Genomic DNA, 13,262 nt, shown 5'->3' with positions numbered 1-13,262 from the left:
GTGAGACTCTGTCTCTACAAAAAAAAAATAAATAAATAAAAAATAAAAAGATTTAAACTTAAGACATGAAAATATAAAAATACTAGAAGAGAGTGCAGGGAAAACCCTTGAAGAAATCAGTCTGGGCGAGTATTTTATGAGGAGGACCCCCCGGGCAATTGAAGCAGCTTCAAAAATATACTACTGGGACCTGATCAAACTAAAAAGCTTCTGCACAGCCAAGAACACAGTAAGTAAAGCAAGCAGACAGCCCTCGGAATGGGAGAAGATATTTGCAGGTTATGTCTCCGACAAAGGTTTAATAACCAGAATCCACAGAGAACTCAAATGTATAAGCAAGAAAAGAACACGTGATCCCATCGCAGGCTGGGCAAGGGACTTGAAGAGAAACTTCTCTGAAGAAGACAGGTGCACGGACTACAGACATATGAAAAAATGCTCATCATCCTTAATCATCAGAGAAATGCAAATCAAAACTACTTTGAGATATCGTCTAACTCCAGTAATATTAACCCATATCACAAAATCCCAAGACCAGAGATGTTGGTGTGGATGTGGAGAAAAGGGAACACTTCTACACTGCTGGTGGGAATGCAAATTAATACATTCCTTTTGGAAAGATGTTTGGGGAACACTTAGAGATCTAAAAATAGATCTGCCATTCAATCCTTTAATTCCTCTACTAGGTATATACCCAGAAGACCAAAAATCACATTATAACAAAGATATTTGTGCCAGAATGTTTATTACAGCCCAATTCATAATTGCTAAGTCATGGAAAAAGCCCAAGTGCCCATCGATCCACAAATGGATTAATAAATTATGGTATATGTACACCATGGAATATTATGCAGCCTTAAAGAAAGGTGGAGACTTTACCTCTTTCATGTTTACATGGATGGAGCTGGAACATATTCTTCTTAGTAAAGTATCTCAAGAATGGAAGAAAAAGTATCCAATGTACTCAGCCCTACTATGAAATTAACTTATGGCTTTCATGTGAAAGCTATAACCCAGTTATAACCTAAGAATATGGGGAAGAGGGAAAGTGGGGGGAGGATGGGCAGAGGCAGGGTGATTGGTGGGATTACACCTGCGGTGCATCTTACAAGGGTACATGTGAAACTTAGTAAATGTAGAATATAAATGTCTTAACACAATAACTAAGAAAATGTCAGGAAGGCTATGTTAACCAGTGTGATGAAAATGTGTCAAACGGTCCATAAAAACCAGTGTATAGTGCCCCATGATCGCATTAATGTACACAGCTATAATTTAATAAAAAAAAATGAATTATTAAATGTCAATAAACAATAAAGAGAAACTTTGTTTTTCAGATTCTGCTAATGTGAATGGAAGAGAAAATACTATAGTAATTCATCCTGATTTTAGGATGATCGTTCTGGCCAACAGACCTGGATTTCCTTTCCTAGGCAATGACTTCTTTGGAACCTTAGGTAAAACAAGGTTTTATTATTATTTGTTATTGTTGATAAGGGTAATGATAATAAATTAGCAACAGTGCTATAAAGCCTATCATTTAATGCTTACCAGGTGCTATGCCACCATCATCATCACCTCGCGAGAATATTTATCCACATTTTAGAGAAGGAAACTATCTGATATTCAGAGAGATTTTTTTTTGAGACAGAGTATCACTATGTCACCCTGGGTAGAGTACCGTGGCATTATAACTCACAGCAACCCCAAACTCTTGGGCTTAAGTGATTCTGTTGCCTCAGCCTCCCAAGTAGCTGGGACTACAGGCACCCAGCACAATGCCCAGCTATTTTTTTGTTGCAGTTGTTATTGTTGTTTAGCTGGCCTGGACCAGGTTCAAACCCGCCAGCCTCCGTGCATGTGGGTGGCGCCATAATCACTGTGCTTTGGGCACAAAGCCTTAGAGAGATTTTTTTTTTTTTTTTTTTTTTTTTTGTAGAGACAGAGTCTCACTTTATGGCCCTCGGTAGAGTGCCGTGGCCTCACACAGCTCACAGCAACCTCCAACTCCTGGGCTTAAGTGATTCTCTTGCCTCAGCCTCCTGAGTAGCTGGGACTACAGGCACCCGCCACAACGCCCGGCTATTTTTTTGTTGCAGTTTGGCCGGGGCCGGGTTTGAACCCGCCACCCTCAGTATATGGGGCCGGCACCTTACCGACTGAGCCACAGGTGCCGCCCCTTAGAGAGATTTTTTTGACAGTTATGTAGCTAATGAGTGGCAGAGCTGGGCTTCATATCTAACTCTTTCTGATTCTAGAGCCTTTTTTTGGTGAGACATATGTGTGCATGTATATGGTTGAAATGCATAGAATTTCTCCAGAAGAATACAGAAGAAACTGGTAAAATGGTTGTTTGTAATGGAAGTGAGGGATGATATATAATCTACTTATACTATTTTGGTAATTATTAATCTGTATAGATATTACCTTGAAAGTTATTAACAACTAATGTCTTATTGTAGTAATGTGAACACTCCACATTAACCTATAATTGTTTTATGTAAACAAGTTTGAGTTCTTTTTATGTTTAGGATTTTTACAAGTCACCCTTAGTCCCCCAAGTCCCTTACCATCATATTTATTTAAATGTATATAAGAATACACACTTCCTATTGTCTCCATCTTCCATCCACTCCCAAGTCCTGACCTCTGCTATACCCTCTGTTAAATCTCTGAAGAAGCTCTAGCCATCTTTTGAGTCCCCTCTGCCCACTGCAGTCCTTTCAGGCAGCAGAGTTTCTTCACATTGAGTCTGCAGTAAGGAGTCATCCTCCTTCCGTCTTCCCTAAAAATCCCCAGGTTGACATCTCATGTTGTCAGGTTATATCATGTATAGCCACTCGTTGCTATCATCTGCCCCTAGTTACTTTTTGTCACTTCTCAGTGATTTTTAGTTCCTTGTTCACTGTCATTCTCTCTAACCCTATTCTTCTTCTTGGAATGGTTGCATTACACACACACACATGACCCTTCCAACTCTCTGGCCTTTTGGCTCCTTGGATGTTTTTATATCGGTGGCCTTATCCTGCGCCATACCTTACACTCACTTCCATGGCATACTCTTGTTTCAGTAACAGAAAACTTCTAAATCCCAGTTTCATGACTCTGTTCTCATATGTCCTTGTGATTTTCATCTCATCCATGCACTTACCACCTCCGGTCTTTCAGGCTGCTTCCTCTAGAATTTTAAATCGAGCAAGACTTCAAACCTGTTGGAAGCTCCAATCCATTGAATCTACCACCTTTTCACTTACCCCCTTGAAGTATTTTCTTCTCCTTTCAGGCTTTTTTAAAAACCTACTTTCAATTCCATACTCATTCACATTTATCACTCTCTTGCCTATGTTTTCAGCTTTCCTGTCCCTCTCTCAGCTTGTCCTATGCACTGGGAACCTCTCAGCTCTGGTTACTGCCAACTGTCTGACTACCTTGAGCCTCCACACTTGCATCTGAATGTGGTTAGAACAAGCATGAAAGTTCTGTATTCGTAGCATTCCCTCCTCATTACTAATTGGATTCCAGTTTACTGACTCTTCTTACAGATTTTTGTTATCTTTTCTTGGCTTCCTACTGCACTGAAAAAAAATGGAAACAATTAGAAATGAGTGTCCACAGACTCCTACCACCGAATCTTCTGCCTACATTACTCTGCTTTCACACATGTTACAGGCACACTGTCCACACTCCCAACTGCAGCCAGTCCCTCCAGATGAGTGCCAGATCCCACCTTCTCAAGGATGCTGCTGTAGCAATTCTGCCCTCTCTCCCGTATCAGCAGTTCCCTCTCTGATAGCTTATTCCCATTAGCATGCAATCAAGCTACTCTTTCCTTCATCTTAAACGAATAAACAAACAAAATCCTCTTAATCCTACCCTTTTTTTTGCCAGCTATTGCTAAATTTTGCTGTTCTCCTTTGTAGGAAAAGTCTTCATATCAGTTCTTCGTACTCAAGAGTTGCCTATGCTTGCTGTCTCCATGTTTTCATCACTCTCTGTTGAATCCACGTTAATTTTATTTATTTATTTTTAGAGACAGAGTCTCACTTTATTGCCCTGGGTAGAGTGCTGTGGTGTCACAGTTCATAGCAACCTCCAGCTCTTGAGCTTAGGTGATTCTCTTGCCTCAGCCTCCTGAGTATCTGGGACTACAGGCACCGGCCACAATGCCCGGCTATTGTTGAATCCATTTTAATCAGATATTTGCTCCCATCACTTCATGGAAACAGTTCTTGTCTAGGTTATCCATGACTTTTCCATTTGTAAATCTAGTGGTCAACTACAGTTCTTATTTTACTTTATCGGTGGTATTTATTACAGTTGGTCCAGTTGGTCATGCTCTTCTCCTTGATATATTTTCTTACACTTGACTTGCTGTACTCCTTGAAGTACTTTCCTACTTTTAATGACCACAACTTAGTCTCCTCCATTGGTTTCTGGTTAACATTCTCCAAGGCTCAGGCTTTGGTACACTTTTACCTCTCTACACTCATTCCCTTAGTAAAATTAGAATGTTTCATGTTTTAAAATACCATTTATAAGCCTTTTATAGCCAGATGTTTGTCTCCAGCTTAGACCGCCTTCCTGAATGCCATGCTTATAAATCTATGTTCAATAGTTCTTCTATCTCAGAGTTAACATGTCCACAATGGATTTACGTTCCCTTTAAACCTGATTAATATGTAGTCTTTTTTATCTTTATTGATGACATCTTCATTCTTTTCAGGCCAAAAATTCATCCTTTTTAAAATGTATGTGTGGTTTTATAACTTTATTTGATGTATCTGGCAATCACCAGTTAGTTCTCATCCACGTTGACTGTCTGTAGATTTTTAAAGTGGTAACAGGTACATAGGTAACCAAAGTATAGAGCTTGTTTGATGAATCTTCACCTACATTACATTTTCTGGGCAACTGCACACAGATACAGTATGGGACATTCCCTATGCCTTTGGCCCAGACAGCTTTGTTGAGCCTGGTATCAATGTGCACATCTGGAGTCTCCATCTCTTTTATGACTGATTTCTGGATCTCTTTGAACGCCCAAGGGGCACACTTCTTGAAGCCCACTTCATGGATGTGCTTGTAAATGTTGATGGTGTGTTCTCGAGTCACTGCCTCCTTGATGGCAGACCAGCCCTTCTTCTCACCACCCATCTTTGCAGGAGCTATTCTGCTGGGCCCAAGTTGGAAAGAAAGAGTACAAGGGATTATGGGAAGAAGGAAGGCGGTGGTTGCAAGTACAACTTCTGAATCACCTCCCAAAATTCATTCTTGACTTCTTTCCCCTATGCTCTATTCCATCTTTAAGGGGGAATTCGTGTTGGCTCCATATATATTCAGAATTATCCTACTTCCGATCACTTCTGTCACCATTCTGATTTTAGCCACCATTGTCTTTCACCTGGATTATTCCTAATAGTCCTCTAATGGGTTATCCTGCTTCTGCCCTTATCCTTTGTCATGAACTGTGAGAATCCAAGATTTTAGCCTACTTTTAAGCTAAGAAGGTATATACCACAGTCTCATGGCAGAAGACACTAGAGTCCTGGGTCAGAGACAAAGGAGGGATGATTTCTCCCATAAAAGCAGGAGTTGGAGTGTCAGCGTTTGTGCTGGTTCCTCAAGCCCCAGTTCCCACAGAGCAACACATAGAGGGCCAGATGCTACCACGCTTAACAGTGAGATGCTTTAAAGGAAAGGACCTCCAAGCTTTGGTCCCAAATCTTTTATAATGCCCAGTAAGCATGCCTTAATCTTATTCTAGGGCGAAAAAGACGACAGATGAGAGAGAGACAAGAAAGACAACAGACAGATAATCTCTATCTGTCTGCTCTATGAACATCATTGTGAAGATGGTCAATGTGGTCACTGCCTCTGCTCACAAGGGATTAGTCTTCCAACACCTTCTGCAGTCTCTTCTCAACATAGCAGTCCAATCCTCTGTTAAAAATCCTCTTGTGCTTCCCATTTTACTCTGAGCGTAAGCACAAGTATTTACAACAGTTTACAATGTCCATACTGTTTGTCTCCTACATCTGCCTCTCTCCACCCTGTTGTCCCACACTTCTCTGTGCATCACTCATTTTATTCCAACCACTCTGTTCTCCTGCCTCTTCCTTCTGCATGCCAGGTATGCTTGCCCTGGCGTAGGGTCTTTGCATTAGTTGTGTTGTTTCCTGAAATCTCCTCTCCCAAGTATCTACGTTCAAGTTCATATCATCATTTCTACTATCCTATACCATGATTTCCTTGTTCTTTTTTCTTTGGAACATACCCTATGTAATATTTATGTTTGTTATTTGTTATCTCCCAATGCCAGAATATAAACTCTCTGAGGACAAGGATTTTGATTTTTGTAATCACTGTTATATATATAAAGTACCTACTGAGGTAGGTAGGTACTGTACTTGGTGCATTGAAGACATTGTATAGTTATTTGATGAATGAATGAGAGATCAATTATCTTTTTATATTAGTGTTAAATTTCATTTTCAGTAAAAAAGCCAAAAGCCATTCTTAGTTTGCTTTAGTCCAGGAGATAAAAGTTTTAAGTTAATAGCTTTCATTTTATTCAGTTACTTTTAAATATACGCAAAAACAATTGTTTGTTCAAATGGCTCCTAAATTCAAGTAAGATTTGATTGCTACCTGACTGGATGTGTTCATTTTCTAAAATTAACATATTAAATAATGTAAGTCTATTTATTTTCACTTTCTTTGATCACTCGTGTCTTAGAATCAGTCGAATCATGTGAATCAGTAGACTTACACTTTTAATGTGAGAAATTCATCCTTCTTTTGAGCATACATCATGTTTTTCTAGTACACTGTTGGTTGCCTAGATTATAGGTGAAATACTATGTTGCTATATTATTTTTTTTATTAAATCATAGCTGTGTACATTAATGCAATTATGGGGTTCAATGTGCTGGTTTTATATACAATTTGAAATATTTGCATCAAACTAGTTAACATAGCCTTCATGGCATTTTCTTTGTTATTGTGTTAAGACATTTATATTCTACATTTAGTAAATTTCACATTATTCTTTTTCTTGATTTTAATTTAGATAGTGTCTCTGCAGGTTTACTTTTCCAAAACTAACCTCTGAAGTATATCATAGCAATCTGCACAAGATATGAATTGTTTAGAGAGTGATAATATCAATTCCTTTCTTTTGAGTGTACGTATCATTTATATAAGACAGATGTATATAATTTTTGAAAATTTTCAACTTTTGTGAAGGTTAAAAAAGTAGTCTCACAACTCTATGAAGAGTGTATTTCCATTAATGGAAAAGGAATAAGTCACCTAAACTCTGTTTTGTGTGTATGCATTTTTGAAGTACCGACACAGAACTGGAAAAATAAGTATGCTAAGTAAACTGTTCAGACTGGATGCATTTTCGGTGAGTGACGTTGGCAGAGATATAATGAAGATTTCCCCTTTTTTCTCTTTGTATTGACTATCTCCCGTTAAGCATGTATTCAACTATTATATACAATTTGTAACAAAAATTAATCCATACAGACCAAACCATATTCTACCTGGTTTTCTTTTTATTTTGCTCCAGTAATTTGCTTTCTTCTCTGTACCGTCCTAATGTTGATGTCTATCCTATGCTTTGACGAGCAACCAGTGGCTCTTTAAACAACCATTCCATTTTTCCTGTGGTATTAATCATGGATTCGGTGTATGCTGAATGTAATTTTTTCTCCTTTAGGTGATATTTTTAGCTGCCATGCAGTTGATAACCCCAAACCCCACTCAGAGCTCAAGATGCTCAGACAGTATGGACCAAATGTGCCTGAGCCCATCCTTCAGAAGCTTGTGGCTGCCTTTGGAGAGCTGAGGAATTTGGCTGACCAGGGGGTTATTAACTATCCTTATTCTACCAGGGAAGTTGTCAACATAGTCAAACATTTACAGGTATGGCACCCACCTGTGCATAGAGGTTTAGAAGAAGCAATCATTCTCTTTTTTTCAGGTCTATCAATTTCCAAAAATATTATAGTGAGTCGGATAAGATGATATGAAGTGTTTGTAATCTAAGTTATAAATCTGGAAGGCCAATGGACATTATCTGTCTTGGCTTTGAATTAACTTTGGCAAGTTTCTGTGGTTGGTCCTTACCAAGAGCTAGGAAATTTGGTGGACAGATATTTTCAGATGGAAGGTAAGGCAAGAGAGTGAATAAGTAGAGAAAGCCAAACATTCTATGGTTTGGCTTTTATAAGCATGTGGTGTCTGGGTGAAAAATATTTTTATTTTAGAGCAATTGACATGGAAATAGAAAAAAGAGTAGGAACTAATAGCATCGATTAATATTACTTGATTAATATACCTATAAATACTGCAAGGAAGTTTTACAAGATACAGTATGTAGGTAGAAGAATTAAATTTCATGTGACCATGTATACATACCCTTTTTGTTTTTTTTCTTTTTTTTAGAGACAGAGTCTCATTTTGTCACCCTTGGTAGAGTGCAGTGGCATCATAGTTTATGGCAACCTCAAACACTTGGGCTCAAGCATTCCTTTTGCCTCACCTCCCGAGTAGCTCCTGAGTAGCTGGGACTATAGGTGCCTGCCACAATGCCTAGCTAGTTTTAGAGATGAGGTCTTGCTCTTGCTCTTGCTCAGGCTGGTCTGGAATTCCTGAGCTCAGGCAATCCACCTTCTTGGCCTCCCAGGGTGTCAGGATTACAGACGTGAGCTCATACACCCTGTTTTAAACACCCATGTCAACTTGGCATGGTGGCTTGGACCTGTAGTCCTAGCACTCTGGAAGGGCAACGTGAGTGGACTGCCTGAGCTCAGGAGTTCAAGACCAGCTTGAGCAGGACCCTTACCTCTTCTAAAAATAGAAAAACTAGCCAGATGTTGTAGCAATTGCCTGTCATTCCAGGTACTTGGGAGGCTGAGGATCACTTGAGCCCAAGAGTTTGAGGTTGCTGTGAGCTATGATGCCACAGTACTCTGCCTGGGGTCACAGAGTGAGACTGTCTCAATTAAAAAAAAAAATGTAAGTTCTGCTCGTATAATAATAATGGTCTTCAAGCTAATAGTCACAATCTAATGACTCTTGATTTCTGCCTTATCCCCAGTGCTCCCAGAAAATCTTAGAAAGAAAGTTGAACGGGTGGGGGTGGGGAGATGTTAGGTAAGGGGTGCACAGTTTCAGTTAGACAAGAGGAATAAGTTATTGAGATCTGTTGCACAGCATAGTGACTATTGTTAATCATAATATAATGTATATTTTACAATTTCTAAGAGATGGTATTGTAAGTATTTGCACCACAAAAAAAGATTTAATCAGCTTGTCTTAATCATTCCATCATGTGTCACATGTACATACATTGAAATATCACTTTGTATCCCACAAATGTATCATTTTATTTGTCAGTTAGAAAATATATATTGGGTGGTGCCTGTGGCTCAAAGGAGTAGGGCGCCAGCCCCATATGCTGGAGGTGGCAGGTTCAAACCCAGCCCCGGCCAAAAACTGCAAAAAAAAAAAAAAGAAAAAGAAAATATATATTTGGAAAGAAAAAAAAACAGAAAGCTTTATTCTGCCTGTGAAACTGTAAGTCCTGCTTAGATCCCGGCACCTAAAACAGACCAAGGGAGAAGCAGCAGACCTGCCAGTGTAAAGTTCGCTGTAGGAATACTTGGTTTCTTCCCCTCTGCCAGCTCCTACTTCTCTATTCTGTGTGTTTTTTATGTTCTTCTTCCTTTCTTTTCTTGTTTTTTTTTTTTTTTTTTTGTCTTTTTTCCTATTTATTCATAGACTGTAACTTTTCTTAATTCTGGTCAATCATATTCATTTTAAAGACAGGAGATTTCAGAAAGCACTGGCAATCACTAAACACAAGGATCTAGGCACTGCTATGACTTTGGACATTCTAGCATTTCTTCAAAAAGGAAAATATTATTAAGCCATCTGAGCAAACATTAAATGAGAAAAATGTCTATGTTTCTAGTGCCTAGTTAGCTGACAAGGCTAGTAAATTTCTGCTAAAGTACATTTGATATTATCATTCTATCAGTTTTGTAAAACTTTATAATGTGTATTTTATCACATATATAATGAGGAATTTTTTTTTTTAATACAGAAATTTCCCACTGAAGGTCTCGCCAGTGTGGTTCAGAATGTGTTTGATTTTGATTCCTACAACAATGACATGAGGGAGATTTTGATTAACACTTTACACAAATATGGGATTCCTATTGGAGCAAAGCCTACCAGTGTCCAGCTGGCAAAGGAGTAAGGCAAACTCACTATTGATAAATATTCTTGAACATTACTCTTCTGATTCTTAAAGGCTGATAATTCTTAATCTATTGTAATGCTGTGGAAATTAATTTTCCCTGAGTAAGCTTTTCAACTATCTGTTGCTATTTGCTGGCTGGTTTTCAGCTAAATGGCACTATTCATAGGCTGTAAATTGAGAATTTCAATTATTATGACGGTCTTGTGAGCAGATGTAATGAAATCAAATAAAGGGAAATATTTGTTTCTTTAAGAGTCTCTGTTCTTTTGTTGAACTACTGTCTCATTATTTTGCAATCCAGTATAAAATCATTATATGAATATGAAAACTACATAAAGAGATAATGTACATTTAGTTAAAATGTTCTTATTTATGTCTCCATATAGTTTTACGATAGTTTTCTAAATTTATAATCATATTCACCTAATTTCGGTTACCTATTTCAGCTTCATAGATGAAAGAAGTGTTAAGAATAAGTGGATTCATTTCATGTGGGCCAGTTGCCTACTTTTTACTGTAAAATCACAAGTTACTTAATTTTAGTTAAGACTTGTAGATATACTGTTGACCAGAGAGACAGTTGACAGAGTTCACTAATAAGAGTAATTAAGTCAACTCAAATTCACTGGCAACTTGTTTTAAATATGCATAACTTATTGATAATGCATCTGATGTCAACTTTGTTTTATTGTCAATTGTAAATTTATAAGGGACAATAATTACTGTTAAAGTAAATTATTATTTGATTTTAGTCTCATATAGGAGGCACTATCTTTCCATTGAAAAAAATTATTAAATTATAAATCAGTGATTTTTCCAGCAAAATAAAGTATGTATAAATATATAGACATATATCTCCATCTTAAGTATATGTATCATCCTTATTTATTTATTCTTTGAAGTCATTATAAAAACTTGTCAGAACACATACCAGTAAAAATAAATTATTAAAGTGTTAGGAATTTCTTATAAAGAGAAACAAATATTTCCCTTTTGTGGTAAAAGCACAAGATGGGGTTATGTTAGAAATTAACCAGTGCTTGGCTTGATATTATTGAGTGAGTAGATTGTTTGGAAGAAGAATGATTGTCGTCTGTGAATGCATACATTTTTCTGTGCAACACTATTTTACTGATTGATCAGCAGATCTATGGGCATTTGCAACTAGGTCAGCAATTTAATGGGTATGACATATTTTCTATATTAAAAGTTTAAGAAATTATCTTTAATAGGAAAACTTCCATGTTGTACTCATGTTTTTTAATTCCTTTTTATATACAATATCTTTACTTTTAGTTGGAAATGGTTTTTGTTACTGTTAACAAATTTATATAATTAGAATTCTAGTTTCATGGAAACTAGGCTTGTGATTTAAAAATGACTTTTTTGTACTCTTGCTCGACTTTAAATAAAAATTAAAATACATATTAGTTGGTAAGATCGATCATAAGAAAATTGTTCTTTCTAAGACAATTTCAGTTTCTAAGGAAGACAGATAAAATGGTTTCTTACTCATTATAATCCTCAGTTCTCTCTCTCTCTTTTTTTTTTTTTTTCATTTTGTTTGTTTTGAGACAGAATCTCACTTTGTCACCTGGGGTAGAGTGCTATGGCATCATAGCTCATGGTCTTGGGCTCCAGCGATCCTCTTGCCTCAGCCTCCTGGGTAGGTGGGACTACAGGCGCCCACCACAACACCCAGCTAGTTTTCTTATTCTTAGTAGAGATGGGGGTCTCACTCTTGTTCAGGTTGATCTTGAACTCCTGGGCTCAGGTGATCCACCCTTCTCAGTCTCCCAGAGTGCTATAGGATTATAGGCATGAGCCCCTACCCCTGGCCTACCATCTTCAATTCTAAACTGAAATTTTTTGCATTGGATGTTAATTCGAACTCTAGTGCTTATTTATGAGCAGAAGTAAAAGTACATTGAGCCTGGAAACAAGATGGTCACACTCATGCTTAAAATGGAGATGGAAACAACTAGTTAGTTGCTCACCTAGCTAAAAATAGACTCATTGCAGTTGGGAAGGATGAGTGAATTCTCCTGTGGGGTGGAGATAATAGTAGACTATAATTTGCACAGTCACTCAAAGCATTTTTTCCCTCACCTGTAAATTGCAATGACTTAAGCAGTTCAAAAGTAGTGAAGTGGTTTTATTGTTCTTTCATGAAATCCATAGGTTTCCTAGCACTCTTTTATCAGTATTTAGAGAGAGTAGTATGAGAAAGTGAACAAAGTAATAGCCTGGAAATTTAGCAGTTAGTCATGCATTTAACCTATACACCTAGGACCGACATGGAGAAATGGATGAAAAGACAGTCTTACCCTCAGAGAGATCATAATTCCATTTTGATCATTTGAATTCAGAGAAGATACTTAACTAAATGGGTTCTTGGTAAAATGCAAAGGTAAAAGGAGGGCATTTTACTATATCCACATAATTAACCTTTTAAATCAAGATATTTTGGAGATGGAAGGGGAGCTAGTGACAATAACTCTGTAAAAAGATGTGAGATAAGACTGTCCTGTCAGGCCAAATAAGTGATTCTTCTCTTTGTAGATTAACAGTAAGATTCCTTCCTATTCTAACATCCTTTGCATTTTAATCTAATTATAATGTTCCTCTCATCTGTAAAACAAACATAATAAGATAGGACCCTAACACTTTCCTTTTCCCCAACCCAGAGTAGCACACTGCTGATAGTAAACATTTAAAGTGATCTCCACACAGTCTCATGACTTACTTGACTTTGACTTTTCTAGACCTTTGCTAAATCAGTTCCTCTAGGCTGGTTCTTCCCAGCTCTGCAAGTATGGTGTTAGTGGAGAAGATCCACATTGGTTTTTAATTCTTAAGGAAGTGGTTTAAATACCATTAGTATCTTTTTGCCCTGAATGAAAAATTCTTGCTACAACCTGCCGATTTTCATGTTCTTTAATCCAACCACAGTGCCTATTGGATGGGAGCAAAATTTCATTGAGTCTAG

General features: G+C 37.6%; 1 protein-coding gene across 1 annotated transcript in view; it reads left to right on the top strand.

Annotated features, from left to right (window-relative positions):
• Window positions 1-13,262, top strand: part of VWA8 (von Willebrand factor A domain containing 8) — a 468,998-nt gene that overhangs the window by 266,218 nt on the left and 189,518 nt on the right. Inside the window, exons 24-26 of the mRNA XM_053563447.1 lie at window positions 1,338-1,457; window positions 7,724-7,929; window positions 10,115-10,266. Coding sequence (XP_053419422.1) covers window positions 1,338-1,457; window positions 7,724-7,929; window positions 10,115-10,266 — 478 coding nt within the window. The remainder of the gene's footprint in view (window positions 1-1,337; window positions 1,458-7,723; window positions 7,930-10,114; window positions 10,267-13,262) is intronic.

Source organism: Nycticebus coucang, chromosome 15 (genome assembly GCF_027406575.1).
Source record: "Nycticebus coucang isolate mNycCou1 chromosome 15, mNycCou1.pri, whole genome shotgun sequence".
Classification (NCBI taxonomy): Eukaryota; Metazoa; Chordata; class Mammalia; order Primates; family Lorisidae; genus Nycticebus; species Nycticebus coucang.
This window is presented reverse-complemented; position numbering and strand designations above follow the sequence as displayed.